The 25,947-nt window shown below is 45.7% G+C and overlaps 1 protein-coding gene across 1 annotated transcript in view; it reads left to right on the top strand.

The window, feature by feature from the left end:
• The window catches only part of LOC309564216 (pancreatic lipase-related protein 2-like), a gene marked incomplete at its 5' end in the record, with an annotated part of 54,956 nt that extends 29,736 nt beyond the window's left edge, over positions 1 to 25,220 (top strand). Inside the window, 5 exons of the mRNA XM_082268843.1 lie at positions 1,236 to 1,354; positions 2,977 to 3,103; positions 6,799 to 6,910; positions 7,552 to 7,719; positions 25,134 to 25,220. Coding sequence (XP_082124969.1) covers positions 1,236 to 1,354; positions 2,977 to 3,103; positions 6,799 to 6,910; positions 7,552 to 7,719; positions 25,134 to 25,209 — 602 coding nt within the window. The 3' untranslated portion in view covers positions 25,210 to 25,220. The remainder of the gene's footprint in view (positions 1 to 1,235; positions 1,355 to 2,976; positions 3,104 to 6,798; positions 6,911 to 7,551; positions 7,720 to 25,133) is intronic.
• Positions 25,221 to 25,947: the final 727 nt, after the last annotated feature.

The raw sequence follows: 25,947 nt of genomic DNA on the forward strand, positions 1-25,947 counted from the left end.
CCTGTTGCCCCCAATACCCTCCTATCCAGGTGCACAGGGGGGCCACACAGGCCCCCTGAAGCATGGAGCCAGGGTGCAATGGCAATGACCAGGTCACAATAGCCTACAAAAAACTGTGTTATTGTTTCCCGACACATCCTTTCCTTGTGCAGAACGAATTAGGGAAAATCTTTCCAAAGTAAGGGATCTTCCCATCTTAGAGAGTTTTCAACAGATATGCCCATTGGAAGATTTCCCCTCACCCCTTTCTATGGTGGCAACTCAAACATTTTGGTTTTCCCATCACTTCCTGTCCCAGTGTTAATGGTCACCAGCACAAAGAAAAGAGAATCTCCCTAATGGGAACACAGACACTTGACAGAGTTCCTAACCCTTCCACACCCAAAATATCTTCATTACCTGGATGAAAATTTGTGAACTGCATTTTTGTATATTTTATGGGTGCACAAATTGTATGACTTATTAAACTGGCATGGGGTGAATATTTTTGAATAGTACCAAAACTGTTTGTATAATCTCTTGTAACCCTGAAGCTCTTTTTTTGCATTTCTTAATAAAGTTTTTGTCCATGTATCAATTAGCAGTAACTCTCGCATACAGCTGATTGAGTATTGTATATAACATGCAGTGATAGACGTCTTCTTTAGATCACCGTCTCCACACTTATACCCTTTTTGAAAATGTCTTTTTTTTCTGACTTGTGGATGATTTCTGGATATGAAGCAATCCCTAAACCAGGCATGTCCAACCTGCGGCCCGAGGGCCGCATGCGGCCCACTGCCCCCTGACAATTTATTTTTTGCTGGGGAGCAAGAAAGTCGGGTCGGGGGCACGGCCACAGCAGCTTCCAACTATTGGTAGGCAGAGGCTGCCTTGGAGGGAGGGGGGGGGGGGAGGCGAGCATGTGCAATGTTTCTGACTCCTACCACCATGACAACTTCAAATCACTGAAGTGGTCATGGTGGTTAGAGTGTTCCTTTAATATCTCCCAGAAGAAGTCAACCTCTGTATACTGATTCCATTTCATTTGATCATCCTCTAGTTGTGTTAAATTAGTGCAGGGAGCGCAGCGGTGCAGGAAGAGCGCGGCGGCATTTTATTACTCATATACCTTAACTGTAATATATATTTTATATGCGGCCCGAGAAAATTTCTCTACACTCAATGTGGCCCAGAGAAGCCAAAAGGTTGGACACCTATGCCCTAAACCTTGATTGTTTTCCTGTTGTCCTCTGTGTTCGCAGATATTGTCAGCTGTAGCCATATGCGAAGCTTGAAGTATTATAGAGAAAGCATCCTGCATCCCGATGGGTTTATCGGTTACCAGAGTCAGTCATATGAGGAATTTTTAGCAGTAAGATTTATTCTATCCTAACATTGCTTACCTATTATGAAGTGTATCCCATGTCCTACTGTTTGCTTATTCTAGAAATCCTCTCTCCAGTGATGACAAATCTTCTAACAGTGCAATGCATTGAAAAATGATGATCACCCATCCCTTCTTGTTCTGTCTTGCATTCATAAAAGTCCTTGCTTTGTTTTCACATAATACAAAATTCTGAATGGGGGAGAAACTAATGAATGACAGGATCCTCTCCCCCATTCAGAAAATGCGCTGCCTTCTCCTCTGCCCTGCTCCTGTAATTGCTTCTCTGCCTTTTTTAGGAGCTATGCAGCCTGAGTTTGAGTTACAAACAGCTCCTGCAGTATCTTTCTATAATATATACAATTTAATATGCTATACCATATATTACTATATACAGTATAACCCAGTTTCCTATAGTCACATCCATATTTACGGTGCTGCACATCTAGAGGGTATTTTATGATGACACTGAGACTGATCAAGTATATGGTTGAAACCACACTGTGACAGAAGCGTCCCACACTCCGCTTAAGTGCTTCCGTCAGTATACCACTTCAAGTCTGAACATAGATATCAGATATCATAGCCGCATATTGTAACCAAGAACTAGATGAGACTAGCTCAGTTGCAAAACTAGAACTCTTTATTTGAAAACTCACAGAGAATTTATACTACACAACAAGGTGAAACTGAACACATTATCATATGCAAACGCAACTGTATACATAAATAAAATTAACATGATAATTAACTCAGTACCTAAACCAGCCTAGGTGGAGTGTACAGAATGCTGGCAGGCAAACAATAGGTGATACAAAATAACAATTAACCATGGGACAGACAAGTTTAGCAGAAAAATACATTAATACTGTAAACAGACAATAGCAGGAGACCACCAGCAACAGACTGTCCAGCTCCTACATTGGGGTACATGAAACAGAGATGAATGTGACCAGCTCTTTCAACAAATATGAATAGGTCAGAATGAAACAAACCAGGAATTGTCTTCAAATATTTCTTGAGAGATATTGTTAATAAATATTACTGTCCCATTTGGCATAATCCAAACCATAGTCTCAGTGTCCATCATTTTCTCTGTCACCCTGTGCCCCTAATAGACACAGGGTGACTTACACAGAGGAGAGGCCTGGGGAGCTGAGACAGGGGTTTCCCAACCTCTCTAAGGTAAGCTGAGCTCCACGGGACCCCGCCAAAACTGACACCCATCACACACACACATTTTAAGGAGGTTTGAGCAGCAGATTATCAACAGCACACAACCAGGCAAGGAACCGCAAAAGAGTTTGCTACCTTAAAGAAGATAGAAAAAGTGGATTCATTAGAATGTAATTTAAATATATTTTCACATACAGCCCTCATCAGTTTAGTTTTTTTTTTTTTTATATCCTCCATCAGTCATAAAATTTCCATTTGTGTCTTTCAGATTGTATTTGTCTAGGGTTCCTATATAATGTATTGAAAAATACAGAATTCCAAAATAACCCAATTTAATTGTTGGATGTAACCCAATCTCTCCTCTCCTCCCTTCTCCTCTGTTTTTCCTTATATGTTTTCTTTCTTTCCTTCTTCCTTTTTTCTCCCTTCCTCAGGGTTCTGGGTTTCCATGCCCCAAAATTGGGTGTCCAATGATGGGACATTATGCTGATAAATATTCTGGAGTCTCATTAGTCAACCAAACATTTTACCTAAACACTGGAGCTGTGCAGAGCTATTCCCGTAAGTATGGCTGGTAACCCTTCATTATATTGTATCAATAAAACCCTCAGATGTCTCCTCATCTCATTTATATGTTAAATTAGAAGTTATTTGGTCTCTAAAAAGGTTGTAGCATTTTTCCAGTTAGTTAAGGTTGGCCCTCAGAGGAACTAAGTTCCCTTTTGAGCTCCTCCTAGAACTCCTCAGGGACCCCTTATAACCGCTGCTGAAGGGAAGGTAAAGACTGCACTAATCCTGAGAAGGATCTTTACATTGGTCATTACAGATGTAGCCCTTCTTTTAGGGGTTAGGATTTCTATTTTTGTGACTTTAGTTGGACTTGTACTGTAAAAGGTTGTAAAACCTTCTATATACCCACAGAGGTTACTAGCCTCAGGTGATACACAAAGATGGAATAAATCCTCCTACATAAGTTGTACCTGTTTATCTGCAGTATGCTCTTCTCTGCATCCGTGTAAAGTACAGAATTTAAAAAGCATGTCTGAGCTGTCAGGAAAAAAAGGGGATGAGGAGCTGACATTACACACTACAGAGCTCAGTGAGGAGAGTTCTGAAAGCTAATTGGAGAGAAGGGACATACCATATTACACCCAACACACAGGAACAGAGCTGAGGCTGTCAATCGCAGGCTGTGTGCTGGAGCTCTCTCCCCTGTCACCTTCTTTCTCTTGGTGTCAAGCATATCAGAAATGAGTCATGCAAATAGCAGAGGAATAAAGCAAAAGACATAAATGACACATATTTTTCTCCTAATGTGCTCTTAATTGACCCAAGTACACACTATAGAGGTATATGCTTTGTTAATATTTCATGTCTGAGGTTCACAACCACTCAGTGGCGTAGCGCGCGGGGGGGGGGCGTTCATCTTGCCCTGGCCGCAAAATTTAGTTAGGGGGCACAAAATTATTCCCTTGATGTCCTGAGGGTTTGTGCTGAAGCTTGTTGCCTCCCCCGGACCCCTACACCTTCAGTGAGGCATTAAGGCATTCCTCTCAGCGGAACCCTGTTTCAGCTCCCCCCGCCCTGGGGTTCCTTTGGTCCAGCCTGTCCCTCTGGTGGGGAGTGTGAAACAGTGAAGGGGAGGGGCGGTGCTCGGAGCAGATCATGGCCATGGGAGAGGTACAGTGGTTGCTAACTGACCTCCAGGCGGCAGGGATACCAAAGAGCGGCTGGATGGTGGGGACTCCTACAATACTGCCTGCCCAGTGCTGGGGAGAGCTCTGATCAAATGGACGATGAGGCCATGGAGAGGTAAGGAGAAAGATTGATCCACCATCTACATCAGACTGTGTGTAGGGGATGGGGGGGCGTGAGTAGTGCAGGAAGTAGGTGCGTAAGGTAGGTCAGTGTAGGGGTCAGGTAGGTCAGTGTAGGTTAGTGTAGTGGACAGGTAGATCAGTGTAGTGGTCAGGTAGGTCATTGTAGGTGACAGGTAGGTTAGTGTAGGGGTCAGTTAGGTCAGTGTAGGGGTCAAGTAGGTTAGTGAAGTGGTCAGGTTGGTCCGTTTTGGAGTCAGTTAGGTTAGTGTAGGAGTCAGGTAGGTCAGTGTAGTGTTCAGGTAGGTCAATGTAGGTGTCAGGTAGGTACTATAGTGTAGGGGGTCAGGTAGGTCAGTGTAGGGGTCAAGTAGGTCAGTGTAGGGGTCAGGTAGGTTAGTGTAGTGGTCAGGTAGGTGTCAGGTAGGTTAGTGAAGTAGTTAGGTAGGTCAGTGTAGTGGTCAGTTAGGTCAATGCAGGAGTCAGGTAGGTTAGTGTAGGTGGCAGGTAGGTCAGTGTAGGTGTCAGGCAGGTCAGTGCAATGGTCAGGTAGGTTAGTGTAGTGGTTAGTGTAGTGGCCAGGTAGGTTAGTGTAGGGGTGAGGTAGGTCAGTGTAGTGATCAGGTAGTTTAGTGTAGGGTTCAGGTAGGTCAGTTTAGGGGTCAGGTAGGTCAGTGTAGGTAGGTCAGTGTAATGGTCAGGTAGTTTAGTGTAGGGTTCTGGTATGTCAGTGTAGGGGGCAGGTACGTCAGTGTAGTGGTTAGGTAGGTCAGTGTAGGTGTCAGATAGGGCAGTGTAGGTAGGTCAGTGTAGGGGTCAGGTAGGTCAGTGTAGGAATCAGCTAGGTCAGTTTAGGGTTCAAGTAGGTCATTGTAGGGGTCAAGTTGGTTAGTGTAGTGGTCAGGTAGGTCAGTGTATGAGTCAGGTAGGCCAGTGTAGCAGTCAGGTAGGCCAGTGTAGGGGTCAGGTAGGTCAGTGTAGGGGTCAAGTAGGTTAGTGTAGTGGTCAGCTAGGTCAGTGTAGTGGTCAGTGTAGGGGTAAGGTAGGTCAGTGTAGGAGTCAGGTAGGTCAGTGTAGGGGTCAGATGGATAAGTGTAGGTGGTAGGTAGGCCAGTGTAGGGCTCAGGTAGGTCAGTATAGTGGTCAGGTAGGTTAGTGTAGGGGTCAGGTAGGTTAGTGTAGGGGTCAGGTAGGTCAGTGTAGGTGTCAGGTAGATCAGTGTAGGAGTCAGGTAGGTTAATGTTGGGGTCAGTTAGGTCAGTGCAGGGGTCAAGTAGGTCAGTTTAGGGGTCAAGTAGGTTAGTTTAGTGGTCAGGTAGCTCAGTGTAGGTGTCAGGTAGGTTTAAGTAGTGGTCAGGTAGGTTTGTGTAGTGGTCAGGTAGGTCAGTGTAGGGGTCAGGTAGGTCAGTGTAGGGGTCAGGTAGGTTAATGTAGTGGTCAGGTAGGTCTATGTAGTGGTCAATGTAAGGGCCAGGTAGGTTAGTGTAGGGATGAGGTAGGTTAGTGTAGGTGGCAGGTAGGTCAGTGTAGGTGTCAGGTAGGTCAGTGTAATGGTCAGGTAGGTTAGTGTAGGGGTTAGTGCAGTAGCCAGGTAGGTCAGTGTAGGGGTCAGGTAGGTCAGTGTACGTAGGTCAATGTAGTGGTCAGGTAGGTTAATGTAGGGGCCAGGTAGGTCAGTGTAGGTAGGTCAGTGTGGGGGTCAGGTAGGTCAGTGTAGTGGTCAGGTAGGTTAGTTTAGGGGTAAGGTATGTCAGTGTAGGGGACATGGAGGTCAGTGTAATGGTCAGGTAAGTTAGTGTAGGGGTCAGTGTAGGTAGGTCAGTGTAGTGGGCAGGTGGGTTAGTGTAGGGGTCAGGTAGGTCAGTGTAGGTAGGTCAGTATAGGGTTCAAGTAGACCAGTGTAATGGTCAGGAAGGTCAGTGTGGGAATCAATTAGGTCAGTTTAGTGGTCAGTGTAGAAATCAGGTAGGTCAGTGTAGGAATCAGGTAGGTCAGAAATACTGTACTAGTGGAAGGGACTCGGAGTGCTAAAAGTCCCCGGGTTAGGGTGTGCAAATTACTTGCCTTGCCCCGGGTGCTGACAACCCATGCTACGCCCCTGCAACCACTTTAAATATTTTACTCTCTTTAGCCACTCCAGCATTATCTGGCCCCAGCTCCACATTATTTCTGTCTTTTACAGAATTTACCAGGGTGACTAGATCATGCAGCATTAAAGGATCAGCCTCCATAAAATAATTTTGTTTCAGATGGAATCGCTGACCATTTCTTATATCTTTTGGGAATGTCAATGATTCCCCCCACTATAATTCTTGAGGCTGAAATGATAACTGGTTAGAAGTCTCTAATGCTTTGTATATACAGAGTGCAAGATGTTGACGCAAGTCCTTCTCCTGACTCACCATTTCATGATAGATAATTGCAGTTATGCTTTGGCAGGCTGGCGGTGTCAGGTGACAGTCCATATTGTGGGCACACAGGAGATCCAGGGTTCCTTTGATGTGTCTCTACAAGGTTCCAGTGAAACGGCAGCGGATCACACAATCTACAGGCATGTTACTGCTTACATGGGTGCTGTAACCAAAGGGGCTTTGGGGTTGTCGGGACTGTACTCCCCGTTCTTGTCTGCTGTCTTCTTGAGTAACCCCTTACACGAGACACGTGACATTGCTGACATCCTTCTAAAAATGTTGGTTACTTGGTTTTTAATTAATTTAAATCTCGGATGTATGGAGGTGTATATTGCCACCATCCCATAAATTATAATAAAATATATAAGAACATCTCCTCTGAATTTGGGATTTTAGGGGCAATAAAAAACATAATTTGTATAAAAATGTTTAATATTTATTGTTCATAGACTAAAAAACACAAACAAAGGACCTCAATAGTGTCCATTTACATAAAATTTGAAAAATATGACATATACAAATCATAGATAAAAATTATACAGTTGTAAATCACCCATTAGGGCTAGGATCACCCTGGGATATTTGCAGATTACTGGGACCAAGAGGGTCCACACGAAGCGGGAATGTCCACTTGGTTTTTTGCTTGATACATTCTGACTGACTGACCGGAACAAGTAAGCAGATCAGGAGATCAGAGAGAAGTCAGTAAGAGTGATAACAGACCCTGTGTTCCTCTACTGACAGGTTCTCTTTAAACACTGACTGTATTTTCTATTTGCAGAGGAGTCATCACCCCGGGCAATTCATACTCTGCATTTATAGATGCCAAGATCAGAACTGGAAACATCCACAAAGTGACATTTCGATGGCACAGTGGCTGGCCAAATCTTTTTCTTCTGGAGCTCGGTGCCTCCACTGTGACCGTACAATATGGAAAGGACGGAACAATGTATGTATAAGGGGGTAATGGTTTAAAAAATATATATATTTTTTCCATTTTTTCTGTTCTTTTAATCAATATTAATATTTTATTATGCTTCTAATTTATCTTAGGTTACGATTATCCATGCAGGTTAGGTTATCTGACAATTACAATATTAATAAAAAATTGCCACCTTCAGAATGCAGCAATATTTGCAGACTGTAGGTGTATTTTGTTATTGAAACCTCCAGCCTTTATGTGGTCACTATGTTATATCTGACAAAGTGAGCACATGATTAAGAACCATTCTCATTGGTTTCCACTCATCAGCCGGTAGATAAAGTGGTTCTATTGTCTTAAAGTTTTTCACCCTAATGCATTCTCTGTGTTAAGGTGAAAGACCTCCTGTGCTACAAAATTCTCCCCAGCCCTCCCTTATACTTAATATAAAGAAAAAATAATCAGCGCAAACTAAATTGATAAATCAAATATGCAATCTAGGCTGCAAGCAATCAGTGCCAAACACAAACACCAGTGAATTCAATATGTAAAATTATTGCTGCGCCAAGTGAATAAGTATAAGTGAGGAAAAAACATATATCAGTGTTGGTAGTAATTCACATGTGATTATAAGCAAATAAATCAAACAGTGCAAAAATGTCCAATTCCAATAAACATTAAAATAAATACAGTCCCAGAATCATAATTTGTGCCATAGGTGATAAATTTCTTCATCCAAATTATAAGTGATTAAGGGTGCTTGCATGCTCCACTCAAAAAGTGCTCCACGTGACTGGTGACACACTAGCAGCTCACCTCAAGGATAGGCTCTCACTGAGCCAAAACACGCATGTAAGGGATATAATACAGCAGCCTGGTACTCCTAGCTCGATCTAATGTTCATCTTTCCAGATTATACCAGTATCGATATAGGGGATACAAAAAGACACGGGATCTAGTGCTCTCTGCTTTAATGGGTTTATTGAGGCAATAAGTGATAAGAAGTGCACTTACATTGGCTGGCACTCATAGCAGTGCGGACTGTCTGCACATCAGAACATTCTCTACTAGTGTTCCTCCGGGTATCAGCGTGATGACGCATAGGCTCCTCCCCCGAATTACTCCCTTATACTTACCTGAGCACGATCTGATCCTGCGTTGTGCACAAGAACAGCTGCACTCGCCACTGTCTCCCTCCTCCCGCTGCTGTCAATCAAATGCTATGCTGAGTAAGCAGGGATGAGGGCTGAGTCACCTGCTCTGACGCAGACAATAGACAAAGACAGGACGGCAGGGGATTCAGCATGCATGGGTGCCCTCGTGGAAATCAGCTTTCCATTGGGGGAACTTGCTGAAGAGGAGGAGCCTGGAGCACTGGCGCAGAACCCCAGAAGAAGAGGATTGGGGCTGCTCTATGCAAAACCTTTACACAGAGCAGGTAAGCATAATATGTTTGTTATTTTCATTAAAAAAAAGCTTTAATGTCGCTTTGGGGCTATAGGTGATATTTGGAATTGAGAGCCAGCAGGTGAGCAATATTTTGACTGGTGGCTCTCAAAAGAGGGATTCTTATTGAGATATGGGGCATCCTGAGGGGGTATGTATTCTGTTGGTGGGCAGAACGGGGTTAAGAACTTTTTTTTTTCACAACAAAGCCTGTAAAATAGCACCACAAGGAACCTCATTTTCTTTTAAGCTCTAGTGGTAACTGATACTGATATGCTGAAGCAAAAACACTGCTTCAAAATTGGTCCACCTAACCAGTGCCCCTAATCCACCCCAGTGCAGGCTCTGCTCATAACTATGATATGTAAAAAAAGATTAGACTGGGTAGCCGCACACCAAAACCCCATATTAAACATCAGTTTCTTTATTAAAATTATTAAAACATCACAGACATCATCACAGCTCTGCAGAGAAACCTGTTAACGCATTTCACGCTAGTAGGCCCTTACTCCTAACCAATACCAATTAACCACTTAAGCCCCGGAAGATTTTACCCCCTTCCTGACCAGGGCCTATTTTGCGATTCAGCACTGCGTGACTTTAATGGACAATTGCGCGGTCGTGCGACGCTGTACCTAAACGAATTTTACGTCCTTTTTTCCCCACAAATAGAGCTTTCTTTTGGTGGTATTTGATCACCTGTGCGATTTTTTGACCATGCGCTATAAACAAAAAAAGAGCGTCAATTTTGCAAAAATAACAATATTTTTCACATTTTTTTATATGAAATTCCAAAAAAAAAATGTAAAAATCAAAATTTTTTAAAATTTTCGGCCGATTTGTTTTATGCTACATATGTTTGGTAAAAAAAATCGCAAAAAGCGTATTTTGATTGGTTTGCGCAAAAGTTATCGCGTTTACTAACAAAGGGAAAGATTTTTGTTGTTTTTTTTTAACGAGTAATGGCGGCGATCTGCGATTTTTTTTTGCGGGACTGCGACATTGCGGCGGACAGATCGGACCCTTGACTGACATTTTTGACACTTTTGGGGTTACCAGTGACATTACTACAGTAATCAGTGCTATACATATGCACTGTTACTGTAAAAATTACACTGGCTGTGAAAGGGTTAACTTTATTTGAGAGGGAGGGGTGATGTGTGTCCCTAGGGGCGTGATTCTTACTGTGATTGGCTGTGGCTTGAAGTGTAGGAACAGTGATCAACGGTCCTACATAGTAGAACCGTATGATCACTGTTCATACACAGGGGAGAATGACAGGCGGCTTGTTTACATTAGCCGCCTGCCTTTCTCCTGCTCTAATGGACGATCGTGAGTGACCGGCGGACATCGGGTCCGCCGTGCACAGGCGCGGGGGGGTCCGTGACCGCGCGGGAGCGCGCCTCTGGCGGCGCGCGCTCGCTCCTTAGACCCTCACAGGCTAGCGACGTAGCCCTACGTCGCTTTGCCTGTGAGGGGCTGACTGCCGACGTAAATAGTCGTGCAGCGGTCGGCAAGCGGTTAAATTTGACATAGACTTTGCACTAAGTTATATTGATTACTAAGTGTAAACGCTAAGGGTTCCTTCACACCAATTCACACCATGCAGTACTTTCTTGTTCAGCGTGCAACCTTACAGAGCAGTTTAGTGAACTGCAAAGTTAGGAAACAAGAGTTTTTGTCTTATGAACAACCCTACAAAACAGTCTGAAATTTTATTTCCCTTAAAAGTTTTTGAAAAAAGAGTTGAGCTGTTTCAATGACCACTCCACCCCTCAGTCATTGATGTGAAGCAAGTAGAGATGAGGTGCTGGATTTCAGATTACTGATGGTTCGAGACTGTGGCAGGGCATAGTGGCCCTAGTGAGGCTGCTCTCTACAAAAATGGAGTACCCAGGACACAGGAACTCCAGATATGAAGATGCACATGTACAATATATAGTCAAATAAGATGTGCCAATTGAAAAGTCTGAGAGTCCAAGAACGCATTCTTGGACTTTCAGACATGTCATTTGGTGCTCTTATTTACTCTATTCACTTGCATCTCAGTTGTTGGTACTCTCAGCATGTGGGGCTCATTGGCTTTTGGGACCTATAGTGATGGCATCTGTCATCTACAGTTTGTGGTTCTGTCTCCACTCACCTTTAACCCCCACCCCATGGGGTGTCCCCGCTTACCCTGGGGTATCCAGGCTTTTCCTATTACTATCTTATAAAGGGCAAAGTAAGCGTGCAAATCCAAGAACTGTCAGGGGGTTACCCGTGTTTGGTGAAGGGGTTCTGTACAGCTTTGTAATATATACACTAGTGATCGACCAATATCGGTTTTTCATTGCGGATACCGATATTTTGCCAATCGCATATCGGTATCGCCCGATATTGGCCAATATTTTCACACATGTAAAAGTTTGCAAAAAAAACACAAATTTCAACACAAATCTCTTAAAAAAACATTCTATTCTTTATTTATTAACATTTTTAACATTCTTTACACCTTAACTACATGAAAACTGATAGGAAAACTGCACTTGCAGGGACATTTGCATTTCACATCATCTGATGGTGCATTATTGCATAATAAAGTGCTGCAGTAGTGGACTCACTCTCTGCACTCACTGCAATATTTTTAATTCACTACTGCAGTGCAGTCAGTGCAAAACTGATATAAAAAAAGCTAGGCAACAACAACAACAGCTACACAATAAATACACATACACAGTGAATTGGACTGGAGTCAGTGGAGGACTACCTCTGCAGTAAGGCACTCACTGCAACTACTGCAGTGTGAAGTCAGTGCAAAACTGCTAGAAAAAGAGCAAGGCAACAGCTACATATGTCACAGTGGATTTGGCTGGAGTCAGTGGAGGACTACCTCTCGAGTATGCCACTCACTGCAAATACTTCAGTCAGTGCAATACTGCTAGAAAAAAAAGCAATGCAAAAGATACACGTCACAATGGAATTGACTGGAGTCAGTGGAGGACTACCTCTGCAGTATGCCACTCACTGCAAATACTGCAGTCAGTGCAATACTGCTAGAAAAAAAAAGCAAGGCAACAGCTACACATGTCTCAGTGGATTGGACTGGAGTTAGTGGAGGACTACCTGAGTATGGCACTCACTGCAACTACTGCAGTGCAGTCAGTGCAAAACTGCTAGAAAAAGAGCAATGCAACAGCTACACCTGTCACAGTGGATTGAACTGGAGTCAGTGGAGGACTTCCTCTGCAGTATGCCACTCACTGCATCTACTGCAGTCAGTGCAATACTGCTAGAAAAAAAGCAAGGCAACAGCTACACATGTCACAGTGGATTGGACTGGAGTCAGTGGAGGACTACCTGAGTATGGCACTCACTGAAACTACTGCAGTCAGTGCAATACTGCTAGAAAAAGAGCAAGGCAACAGCTACACACAATCACATGTCACAGTGGATTGGACTGGAGTCAGTGGAGGACTACTTCTGTGTAGTGATGTCGCGAACCTAAAATTCGCCGTTCGCGAACGGCGAACGCGAACATCAGCAAATGTTCGCGAACCGGCGAACCGGGCGAACCGCCATAGAGTTCAATAGGCAGGCGAATTTTAAAACACACAGGGACTCTTTCTGGCCACAATAGTGATGGAAAAGTTGTTTCAAGGGGACTAACACCTGGACTGTGGCATGCCGGAGGGGGATCCATGGCAAAACTCCCATGGAAAATTACGTAGTTGACGCAGAGTCGGGTTTTGATCCATAAAGGGCATAAATCACCTAACATTCCTAAATTGTTTGGAATAACGTGCTTTAAAACATCCAGTGTGTGAATACGATCAGGTATGATGTTTTATCGGTCAAGTAGTGTAAGGGTTACGCCCGTCGCCCGCTTCACAGTGACAGACCAAACTCTGACAGACCAAACTCCCCGTTTAACAGTCAGTCAGTCCATTTGCACAACCGCAAACTCCCCATTTGCACAAGGTTGGATACCAAGCTAGCCATGTCCCGTTCCTTGTCCTCACTGACATCATTGAAGGTCTCTTCCTCCACCCAGCCACGTACAACACCAAGGGTCCCCGAAAGGTGAGAACAAGCCCCCTGGGACGCCTGCTGTGGCTGGTATTCCACCTCCTCAAAGCCACCTTCCTCCTCTGACTTCTCTTCTTCAGACTCCTCTCTCTGCGTTGCCACAGGTCCAGCAATTGACAACGACAAGGCTGCTTCTGGTGGTGATGGGAAGTGGACAACAACTCTTCCTCTTCATGCTCATCTACAGTCTGATCCAGTACTCTTCGCAGGGCACGCTCCAGAAAAAACGCATATGGGATGAGGTCGATGATGTTGCCTTGGGTTCGACTGACCACCAGGGTTGTCACCTCCGCAAAAGGACGCATGAGCCTACAGCCATTGTTCATGAGCATTCAGTAACGCGGCCAAAAAATACCCAGCTCCGCAGAAAGAATGAAAGAAAATGAATGTTTTTTCTGTTCACAATGAAGCAACGACCTTATCATCTGGGGTGTGCCAATACACTCCTAGAGGTGATGATCGCTTCATTGTGATACGCAAGCCCCTTCACCACGACAAGGTAACGATCACGAAGGGGAATTGACACATGTATGTGCCTTTTTTTTTGTTTTTTTGCAGCCACAGAGGCCAGAAAAATTAGGCATGTACACATGCATGAAAAAGTAGGTATTGTTGCAGCCGCTGCTGTAGCAGTGGCCTGAAAAATTGAGGTTTTCAAGGCAGAAAGTGCACTAAAACATTGCGGCTTGAACCATAGTTGGTGGCGGAGACGTCACGTAAGTCATCCGGCATGCAGAGAATGATTAAAGACAGCAGCGTGTGGACCATTTTTAGGCCAAGGCATCTCAGTCATCACCAGGCCTTTTTTAGTCAAATGCATCCCCCATTGTCAGTCCCTTCGGGATCCATGCCTCATTCATCTTAATAAACGTGAGGTAATCAAGACTTTTTTGACCTAGGCGACTTCTCTTCTCAGTGACAATACCTCCTGCTGCACTGAAGGTCCTTTCTGACAGCACACTTGAAGCGGGGCAGGCCAGAAGTTCAATGGCAAATTTGGATAGCTCAGGCCACAGGTCAAGCCTGCACACCCAGTAGTCAAGGGGTTCATCGCTCCTCAGAGTGTCGATATCTGCAGTTAAGGCAAGGTAGTCTGCTACCTGTCGGTCGAGTCGTTCTCTGAGGGTGGACCCCGAAGGGCTGTGGCGATGCATAGGACTAAAAAAGCTCCGCATGTCCTCCATCAACAAGACGTCTGTAAAGCGTCCTGTCCTTGCCGGCGTGGTTGTGGTGGTAGGAGGAGGATTACTTTCACCTCTTCCCCTGTTGGATTCCCGTTGTGCTGTGACATCACCCTTATATGCTGTGTAAAGCATACTTTTCAACTTATTTTGTAGCTGCTGCATCCTTTGCGACTGCCGGTAATTGGGTAACATATCAGAGACTTTCTGCTTATACCGGGGGTCTAGTAGCGTGGCCACCCAGTACAGGTCGTTCTCCTTCAGCCTTTTTATACGAGGGTCCCTCAACAGGCATGACAGCATGAAAGACCCCATTTGCACAAGGTTGGATGCCGAGCTACTCATGTCCAATTCCTCGTCCTCACTGATGTCATTGAAGGTGTGTTCTTCCCCCCAGCCACGTACAACACCACGGGTACCAGATAGGTGACAATGAGCACCCTGGGATGCCTGCTGTGGTTGGTGTTCCTCCTCCTCAAAGCCACATTCCTCCTCTGACTCCTCTTCCTCACACTCCTCTTCCAGTGTTGCCGCAGGTCCAGCAAGCGATGGTAAGGCTGTTTCTGGTGGTGGTGATGGTGACCACAACTCTTCCTCTTCCTCTTCACGCTCATCTACGGCCTGATCCAGCACTCTTCGCAGGGCACGCTCCAGGAAAAAAACATATGGGATGATGTCGCTGATGGTGCCTTCGGTGCGACTCACTAGGTTTGTCACCTCCTCAAAAGGATGCATGAGCCTACAGGCATTGCGCATGAGTGTCCAGTAACGTGGCAAAAAAATATCCAGCTCTGCAGAGGCTGTCCTAGCACCCCGGTCATACAAATACTCGTTGACCGCTTTTTCTTGTTGGAGCAGGCGGTCGAACATTAGCAGTGTTGAATTCCAACGTGTCGGGCTGTCGCAAATCAAGCGCCTCACTGGCATGTTGTTTCGCCGCTGAATATCTGCAAAGTGCGCCATGGCCGTGTAGGAACGCCTGAAATGGCCACACACCTTCCTGGCCTGCTTGAGGACGTTCTGTAAGCCTGGGTACTTCTGCACAAAACGTTGCACAATCAGATTCAACACATGTGCCATGCACGGCACATGTGTCAACTTGCCCAAATTCAATGCCGCCAACAAATTGCTCCCGTTGTCACACACCACTTTGCCGATCTCCAGTTGGTGCGGGGTCAGCCACTGATCCACCTGTGCGTTCAGGGCGGACAGTAGTGCTGGTCCGGTGTGACTCTCTGCTTTCAGGCAAGTCAACCCCAAGACAGCGTGACACTGTCGTATCCGGCATGTGGAATAGCCCCTGGGGAGCTGGGGGGGTGCAGTTGGTGTGGAGCAAGACGCAACAGCAGAAGAGGACTCAGCCGAGGAGGTTAGCAAAGAGGATGGAGTAGGAGGAGTAGAGGAGGTGGCAGCAGGCCTGCCTGCAAGTCGTGGCGGTGTCACCAACTCCTCTGCAGCAGAGCCATGCATTCCATGCTTGGCAGCCGCCAGCAGGTTTACCCAATGCGCAGTGTAAGTGATATACCTGCCCTGACCGTGCTTTGCAGACCAGCTATCAGTGGTCAGATGGACCCTTGCCCCAACACTGTGTGCCAGACGTGACATGATTTCCTTTTCCACAATAGAGTACAGGTTGGGGATTGCCTTTTGTGAAAAATAATTTCGGCCGGGTACCTTCCACTGCGGTGTCCCAATAGCGACAAATTTTTTGAAGGCCTCAGACTCCACCAGCTTGTATGGTAAAAGCTGGCGGGCTAAGAGTTCCGACAAGCCAGCTGTCAGACGCCGGGCAAGGGGGTGACTCTGTGAGATTGGCTTCTTACGCTCAAACATTTCCTTGACAGACACCTGACTGTGGGCAGGTGACGAGCAGGAACTGCTGAAGGTGAGAGGCGGAGGGGCGGGTTGTTGATAGGGGGCATGGAGGACAGCAGTGGTTGACGTGGCTGAAGATGCTGGACCAGGAGGAGGATGGTGGCTTTCAGTTTGTGTGCTGCTTTTACTCATGTGTTGATCCCATAGGCGTTTGTGATGTGAGATCATGTGCCTTCGCAAAGCAGTTGTACCTAGGTGGGTGTTGGACTTCCCACGACTCAGTTTCTTTTGGCACAGGTTACAAATGGCATCGCTGATATCAGAGGCAGACACACAAAAAAAATGCCACACTGCTGAGCTTTGCAAGGACGGCATTCTGGTGGTGGCAACAGCTTGCGTTGATTGGCGTGCTGTCTGGCTGACCCCGGGTGCCGAATCTACATGCTGTCTGACTGCGCCACTAGCTCCTTGCGATGACCTCCTCCCCCTGCTTCCAACTCGTCTCCTCCTCCTCCTCTCTGTCTCCCCATCTGAACTTTCCCCCTCTTCTTCTGCTCTTCGAGCAGGCACCCAGGTGACATCCACAGACACATCGTCATCATCAGCCGCTTCACTTGACAACTCAGCAAAGGCAGCAGCAGCAGGTACAACATCATCATCATCATCATCACAATGTACGTCCATGTGTATAATGCTGCCTGACTGAGACATATCCCCGTTATCTACATCCTCTGGCACTAATAGTTGCGCATCACTTATTTCTTCCAACTGATGTGAAAATAACTCCTCTGACGGATCAAGTGAAGCGGCTGTGGTTCTAGTGTTGGTGGTGGTGCCGGCGGGCTGGCGAGTGGTAAATTGAGAGGTGCCCGAAGCTGAGCTGGAGGAGGATGGTGCATTAAGGTTCCGAGCGGAAGCTGTAGACGATTGGGTGTCCTGTGTAAGCCAGTCAACTATGGCCTCAGAATTTTTTGAGTTCAGGGTCTGTGGTGGCCTCTGAACACTGGGCATTATTCTAGGGCCTAAGGAAATCACAGCACCACGACCACGACGGCCCTTGCGGGGTGGCCTGCCTCTGCCTGTCATTTTTTTTTTTTAATGTGTTGTACTATGAGTGCAAGGTGCTGTGCCACCCTATAGGAGTGTTGGGCAGTGGGTACAGTACACTCTGTGGACCTGACAGTCACTGGCACCCAGGCAACTGCAATTAAAAAATATATATATTTTTTTTTACTTTGCAAGCTGCTGTGCCACCTTATATATTAGTGGTGGGTGGGCAGTGGCACAGTACACTCTCTGTGGACCTGACAGCAGTCACTGGCACCCAGGCAACTGCAATTAAAAAATATATATATATTTTTTTACTTTGCAAGCTGCTGTGCCACCTTATATATCAGTGGTGGGTGGGCAGTGGCACAGTACACTCTCTGTGGACCTGACACTGACAGCAGTCACTGGCACCCAGGCAACTGCAATTAAAAAATATATATATTTTTTTTTACTTTGCAAGCTGCTGTGCCACCTTATATATCAGTGGTGGGTGGGCAGTGGCACAGTACACTCTCTATGGACCTGACAGCAGTCACTGGCACCCATGTAACTGCAATTAAAAAATATATATATATTTTTTTACTTTGCAAGCTGCTGTGCCACCTTATATATCAGTGGTGGGTGGGCAGTGGCACAGTACACTCTCTGTGGACCTGACAGCAGTCACTGGCACCCAGGCAACTGCAATTAAAAAATATATATTTTTTTTTTTACTTTGCAAGCTGCTGTGCCACCTTATATATCAGTGGTGGGTGGGCAGTGGCACAGTACACTCTCTGTGGACCTGACAGCAGTCACTGGCACCCAGGCAACTGCAATTAAAAAATATATATTTTTTTTTTTACTTTGCAAGCTGCTGTGCCACCTTATATATCAGTGGTGGGTGGGCACACAGTGGCACTGCAGTGGGCACAGTACACTCTGTGGACCTGACAGTAACTGGCAGCCCAGGCAACTGCAATAATAAAAAATATTTTTTTTTTCAATTTGCAACAAGATGCTGTGCCACCGTATATATATCAGTGGTGGGCAGTGCACTGCAGTGGGTACAGTGCACTCTGTGGACCTGACACAGCACTCGCTGCAATTATGACATTAAAAATATTTTTTAAAATGCAAGGTACTGTGCTTGTGCCACCCGAAATGAGTGTGGTGTGCACACAGTACAGTCTGTGGTAGGTCTGTGGCCTCTCACACACAGCGGGCAGGCAACTGCAGTGTACAATAGATATATATATATATATATATATATATATATATATATATATATAAAGAAAAAACTCTATTACCTTACCAGCCCTTAAAAGGGCTTTTGGGGACACTAGATATATATATATGTATATATATATATAAATAAAAAAAAATCCTCAATTACCAGCCCTTAAAAGGGCTTTTGGGGACACTAGATATATATATATATATATATATATATATATATAAGAAGAAAAAAACTCAATTACCAGCCCTTAAAAGGGCTTTTGGGGACGCTATATATATATATATATATATATATATATATATATATATATATATATATATAAAAATTACACAAATACCAGCCCTTAGAAGGGCTTTTTGGGGTGCTGTCCTTACAGCAGTAGTGGACCAAGAACACTGCAAGACCAGGAACACTGACTAACTGTCCCTAGCTTAACAGCAGCAGCAGCAGCAGCTCTCTCCCTACTCTCACTACACACACTGCTTCAGAATGATCTAAGATGGATGCTGCCCTTGCTTATTTATAGGAGGTGGCAGGGTGTGGGAGGGAGGTATGCTGATTGGCTGGAAATGTGCCTGCTGACTGCAAAGTTCAGGGTCAAAGTTTGCCTCAATAATGTATTATGGGGGGCGGACCGAACATCGCATATGTTCGCCCGCAGCGGCGAACGCGAACATGCTAAGTTCGCCGGGAACTGTCCGCCGGCGAACAGTTCTATACATCTCTACTTCTGTGCAGTATGGCACTCACTACAACCAGTGCAGTCAGTGCAATACTGCTAGAAAAAAAGCAAGGCAACAGCTACACAGTGGATTGGACTGTAGTCAGTGGACTACCCCTGCAGTAGGGCACTCACTCACTGCAATAATTTTAAATCACTAATGCACTACTGCAGTAGTGATTTAAAATTATTGCAGCAGTGAGTGGCGTTCTACTGCAGCAGTAGTCCACTGGTGCTGACTCCATTCCACTGTGTCTATTTTGTTTTATAGCAGTTATGCACTGACTGCAGCGCAGCGCAGTCAGCGCAAAACTGCTAGAAAAAAATAGATAGACACAAGCTAGACAGTGGATTGGACAGACTCAGTGGACTGGTGGACAGACACTACTACTACACTTTCAAATCAATACTCCCAGTTTAGTAGAACAATATTATAGTGTAGAAAGCATAACATTTCAGCATGTTCACCAGTTAAACGGCTTCTTTTCTTTTCATAAATTGCTGCCACTGGCTCATTATTGCCGATTCTAATGAATCCTCTGCATGAGGCCCCAATAAAACCCTGAACATTGCATCTATTTGACCACAATGAATTTTCTCTTCTGTCCATTGTCTTTTGGGACATTTTTCTCCTGCATCCTGCTCTTCCACATCAGAAACCTTCTCTTCTTGTCCTTGACTTTTCTTTTCGTCAGGAGGAACCTCCTGCACCTTCTGTTGAATATCTTCTGTCAGTCATTGCTTTGCCTTGGCCAATACATCATCAGAAGAGAAAGGATGGTTCTTGTATCAAGGATCCAAAAGACATGCAAGCACAACATTTTTATTCGCCTCGTGCTTCTCAAACCTTTGGGCGGGCTGTCCCTCATGGCCTGCCTACATGCTTTGATGTCACACGTGTTGGGTCCTTCATTCTGTTGAAGAAGCATCTGCAGGACTCTCACACATGGGATCACAGAGGAAACAGATGAGTCGTAATGACTGTTGCCTACTATGTCCCACTGATCTGCAGTAGGACAAGAATGTCCTCCAAGTCCATATTCACCAGAATATATAGTGAGAGCTCGCTTCTGCTCCAGCATCCTTTGTAACATGTGCAACGTTGAGTTCCATTGTGTTGGAACAGCCTGTGTCAGGTTGTTTTTGGGTAGGCCAAGGTCTTCCTGAATACAGAATGGTGGAAATGGCCTGCGCACTTCTTCAGCATGGTAATAATGTCCAGAAAAGCTTTTTGGTTTTACAGACCATCATTTACCACCAGTTGGAGGGTGTGTGCCATGCAACTAAGGTCTGACACTTCAGCAAGTCTCATACCTTTAACCACGTTCGCTCCACTGTCTCGCAGCACAAGCATCACTCGGTCTTCGGTGATTCCCCATTCTTCTAGCATGCCTAGAAACATTTCTCTAATCACCTTGTGATTCATTTTGTTTTTTTCTGTGCTGCATTATACAATTCAACATGATGAGCTCTTAGATGGGCCCAAAGATTAGACGTATTTTTGGTTTTTGCAGTTATTGATCCCATGCTCACATTGTTTTTGCAAGTGTTGCAGAGTGCTGCTGATTTTCCTGGAGATGGAGAAGAGGAACAGTCCCAGACCACACTTTTAATTTTTCTATCTCCATTGAAACAAGAAAGAGTAAGACACTAATATAGGCTTAAACAAAATGACTGGCTGGCACCTTGTAGTGGGTGGCTGTCTGGCTGGCTGGCTGGCACCCTGTGGTGGGTGGCTGTCTGGCTGACTGGCACCCTGTGGTGGGTGGCTATCTGGCTGGCACCCTGTGGTGGGTGGGTGGCTAGCACCCTGTTGTGGGTGGCTGTCTGACTGGCACCCAGTGGTGGCTGGCTGGCACCCTGTGGTGGGTGGCTGTCTGGCTGGCACCCTGTGGTGGGTGCGTGGGTGGGTGTCTGGCACCGTGTAGTGGGTGGCTGGCTGGCACCCTGTGGTGAGAGGCTGGCTGGCATCCTGTGGTGGGTAGCTTTCTGGCTGGCACCCTGTTATGGGTGGCTGGCTGTCTGGCTGGCACCCTGTGGTGGGTGGCTGTCTGGCTGGCATCCTATGGTGGGTGGCTGGCTGGCTGGCACCCTGTGGTGGGTGGCTGGCTGGCTGACACCCTGTGGTGGTGGGTGGGTGGCTGGCACCCTGTGGTGGGTGGCTGGCTGGCTGGCATCCTGTGGTGGTGGGTGGCTGGCTGGCACCCTGTAGTGGGTGGCTGGCTGGCACCCTGTGGTTGGTGGCTGTCTTGCTGGCACCCTGTGGTGGGTGGCTGGCTGGCACCCTGTAGTGGGGGGCTGGCTGGCACCCTGTGGTGGCTGGCTGGCACCCTTTGGTGACTGGCTGGCAGTGGCACCCTGTGGTGGCTGTCTGGCACCGCTTTGATGGCTGGCTGGCACCCTTTCGTGGCTGGCTGGCACCTGGTGGGTGGGTGACTGCCCTCAACCTTTGGTGGCTGGCTGATACCCTTTGGTGGCTGGCTGGCACCCTTTTGTGGCTGGCTGGCACCGCTTTGATGGCTGGCTGGCACCCTTTCGTTGCTGCTCCAAAACAATATGGTGATACCACCTTTCTCCTGCGCTTATAATCCAAGCTCCCTGACCACACTTTCCACGGGACTCACATATAGCGTCTCGGATGGCTAGAGTCTCGCTGCCCAAAAAGGACTGGGGTAGTTCAACAGTACTACAGGCAAAAAGAAACAAAAAAAGGGCGCACCGACCTAGCGCATTATCCTCAATAATATGGCTTTATTAGTGCAACATATAAAATGGCTACTCACAAACAAAGGTAGGAAATAATCATATCAAGCTCAATCGCTCCAAAGCAATTGGAGCGATTGAGCTTGATATGATTATTTCCTACCTTTGTATGTGAGTAGCCATTTTATATGTTGTGCTAATAAAGCCATATTATTGAGGATAATGCGATAGGTCGGTGCGCCCTTTTTTTGTTTCTTTTTACCCTTTCGTTGCTGGCTGTCTGGCATCGGGTGGGTGGGTGACTGTCATCAACCTTTGGTGGCTGGCTGGCTGGCACCCTTTTGTGGCTGGCTGGCACCCTGTGTGGCTGGCTAGCTTGTAGTTGTACAGTCAGGACTCAGGCAGGGCCTGTGGCTGGCTGGCTGGTACACACACAGTGAGTGTGTGGGACTGGGTTGCTGGCTGGCACCGGGAAGCTGTGGGTGGTGGGTGGCCGCGGCGGCTGTGTTACAGAACAGATACAGAACATGTATCAGACTGTTGGTCACTGTTATCACTTATCACTCACAGAACAGATACAGAACGTGTGTCAGACTGTTGTTCACTGTTCACTCACTAGATGTAGAAGAACCCACTGTCCCGACCGACCGCCTGTGCAGCATGCAGACTCCAGTGTGGCCGCAGCGGGTAAAAGACACTGTAACGAGGCTGAGGTAGGTGGCCTAAGAACTGCCCAGTGCGCGGAGGTGCATTGTGCAACATACGCGATGACGTCACGGAAATATCGTCAATATCAGTAAATCCAAAAGCCGATTCTGATATATCAGGGAAAGTGCATATCAGCCCCCGATATATCGGTGTTGCCGATAATAGGTTGATATCTATTATATGTAAAATTAAGTTGCGCTATAAGTGAAACATATAAATTGAAATATGGTGAAAATAGTCCGTATTGATGTCCAGAAATTTGGAAACAAAATTGAGGTAACTTGTGCAGGTACCGCTTACCGGAAACAGAATGTATATAAGCCAATCAATAAGCCTCAGATGGTGGACCCAGGTGGACCTTCCGGTTCCAACGTAGATCCCTCAGTAGAATGTTGACATGTGTAATACAAAAAAACAAAACGCCATAGCGTAAAACCAAAAAAACAACAAAGGATAGTGATTAACACCCAAGGTGAGTGGGAGCACCAAAGTTCCCGTGTTGAAGGGTAAATGTGAAATATGAAGAAGTAAACTTGACCACCACAGAAGCTCAATAGGTACTTCTTACCAGACTTAGAAATAAAGAGTCACTAAATAAACCAAAGGTTCCCCCAGTAGGACAGCAGCTTACCACAGAGATGAGTGTGAAGAGCATGTAAACTTATAGACTGGTGGGTCCCGACCATGCAAACCAAAAAAGAAGCACCGCCAATGGTTAAACACCCTTACCGACTCCTGGTAATATAGGGGCAAAATGATGTTGAGGGGACTAATCCAATAGGACCTCCTCACATGGAACTCAGGATGCCGATGTGAATCAACCATGGAATATAAAAAGGCACGCCATAGCATAAAACCCACGGATATTTTATTTAGAAAAAAGAGAGACACTTACAAGCATCAGAAGATATAGGCCAAAAGGAGAGAGGTAACAGCCGCCGGCCGGACGGCTCCGCTCGCCCGTCCTTCGTGGACAGTAACGTGAAGGTGATGTCAGCACGCCGTGAACTGACGCGTTTTATCAAAGATGATATTCTCAAAGGTACGGGCGGCGTGCTGACGCCACCTATTTATAGCCATAATTCTCGTTGAATCGATGACCGGAAGTTCCCTTATCGCCATCTTGGTTAGGGTAACCCAGAACCGGAAATTGCATACTCGGCCCAGGAATTTCATTGGTGATGAGGGAAAAAAATATAGCAACAAAAATAAAGATTGCTATATTGCTATATTTTTTTCCCTCATCACCAATGAAATTCCTGGGCCGAGTATGCAATTTCCGGTTCCGGGTTACCCTAACCAAGATGGCGATAAGGGAACTTCCGGTCATCGATTCAACGAGAATTATGGCTATAAATAGGTGGCGTCAGCACGCCGCCCGTACCTTTGAGAATATCATCTTTGATGAAACGCTTCAGTTCACGGCGTGCTGACGTCACCTTCACGTTACTGTCCATGAAGGACGGGCGAACGGAGCCGTCCGGCCGGCGGCTGTTACCTCTCTCCTTTTGGCCTATATCTTCTGATGCTTGTAAGTGTCTCTCTTTTTTCTAAATAAAATATCCGTGGGTTTTATGCTATGGCGTGCCTTTTTATATTCCATGGTTGATTCACATCGGCATCCTGAGTTCCATGTGAGGAGGTCCTATTGGATTAGTCCCCTCAACATCATTTGGCCCCTATATTACCAGGAGTCGGTAAGGGTGTTTAACCATTGGCGGTGCTTCTTTCTTGGTTTGCATGGTCAGGACCCACCAGTCTATAAGTTTACATGCTCTTCACACTCATCTCTGTGGTAAGCTGCTGTCCTACTGGGGGAACCTTTGGTTTATTTGGTGACTCTTTATTTCTAAGTCTGGTAAGAAGTACCTATTGAGCTTCTGTGGTGGTCAAGCTTACTTCTTCATATTTCACATTTACCCTTCAACACGGGAACTTTGGTGCTCCCACTCACCTTGGGTGTTAATCACTATCCTTTGTTGTTTTTTTGGTTTTACGCTATGGCGTTTTGTTTTTTTGTATTACACATGTCAACATTCTACTGAGGGATCTACGTTGGAACCGGAAGGTCCACCTGGGTCCACCATCTGAGGCTTATTGATTGGCTTATATACATTCTGTTTCCGGTAAGCGGTACCTGCACAAGTTACCTCAATTTTGTTTCCAAATTTCTGGACATCAATACGGACTATTTTCACCATATTTCAGTTTATATGTTTCACTTATAGCGCAATTTAATTTTACATTGGACTTTTGGGGTGTCGGTCACACTTGAGGTTGCTGCTTTATACACATTTTTTGGACTAGCGCAGTTGTTTCCATTGTGTTGATATCTATTATACACCATATAATGACAAGTCCAGAAATAAAACATATGGTGAAATTATATATTTGTTTTGGTATTGTGATCTATTGTGTTATTTAGCAAAGCAATATGTGCAGCATAGTAAACTATGTCAACCAATCATAATTAATGTGTACAAGAAGAGTACAAATGTATAAATGACAAGCCTGTTCTCATTGGCTCTAGGTATTCATTCTGCAACAGCAAAACCACAAGAGAAAACCGCCGCCAGTCTCTGCACTTCTGTCCCTCGCCAAACTGACCTTGTCCTCATAATACAAGAATCTTTCTCTCAAATGTTTTACATATTTCTGACATATACTAAGCAAATAATGTTTTCCATTTGGAAAAAGAAGTAAAAACAGAAAGGTTTCCCAGATATAAAGAATAATTGACCAGTCTGAAGTTACCATGTTAATGTATATTGAAAGTGATTGTAAAGTCTCATTTTTTTTTTCTATTTAAATAACAAACATGTTATACTTACCTCCTCTGTGCAGTTGGTTTTGCACAGGGCAGCCTGGATTCTCCTCTTCTTGGGTCCCTGGCTAGTGCTCCTAGTCCCATCCTCCTGTTGAATGCCCCCATAGCAAGCAGCTTGCTATGGGGGCACCTGAGTCGAGCTGCAGCTCTGTGTATCCATTCAGACACGGAGTTGCTGTTCAGCCCAGCCCCCCTCTCTCCTGATTGGCCCGCTGCTGTGTCTCAGCCAATCAGGAGAGATAGTCCCGGATGGCTGAGGCATTCCAGGACATCGCTGGATAAAGATGGGCTCAGGTAAGTATTAGGGGGGCTGAGGGGGGATGCTGCACACAGAAGGCTTTTTATCTTAATGCATTAAATGCATTAAGATAAAAAAAACCTTCTGACTTTACAACTCCTTTAAGTTTTTTTAACAATACAAGTCTGCATCAATAACATTTATCACAACAGCTCCACCTTTCATAATTAAAAAGTCTTCCTTGAGCTCTAGACAGTGATTTGCCTAGGCTGAGATTAT

This window comes from Pelophylax lessonae (assembly GCF_965119305.1).
Source record: "Pelophylax lessonae genome assembly, chromosome: 9".
In the NCBI taxonomy this organism is placed as follows: Eukaryota; Metazoa; Chordata; class Amphibia; order Anura; family Ranidae; genus Pelophylax; species Pelophylax lessonae.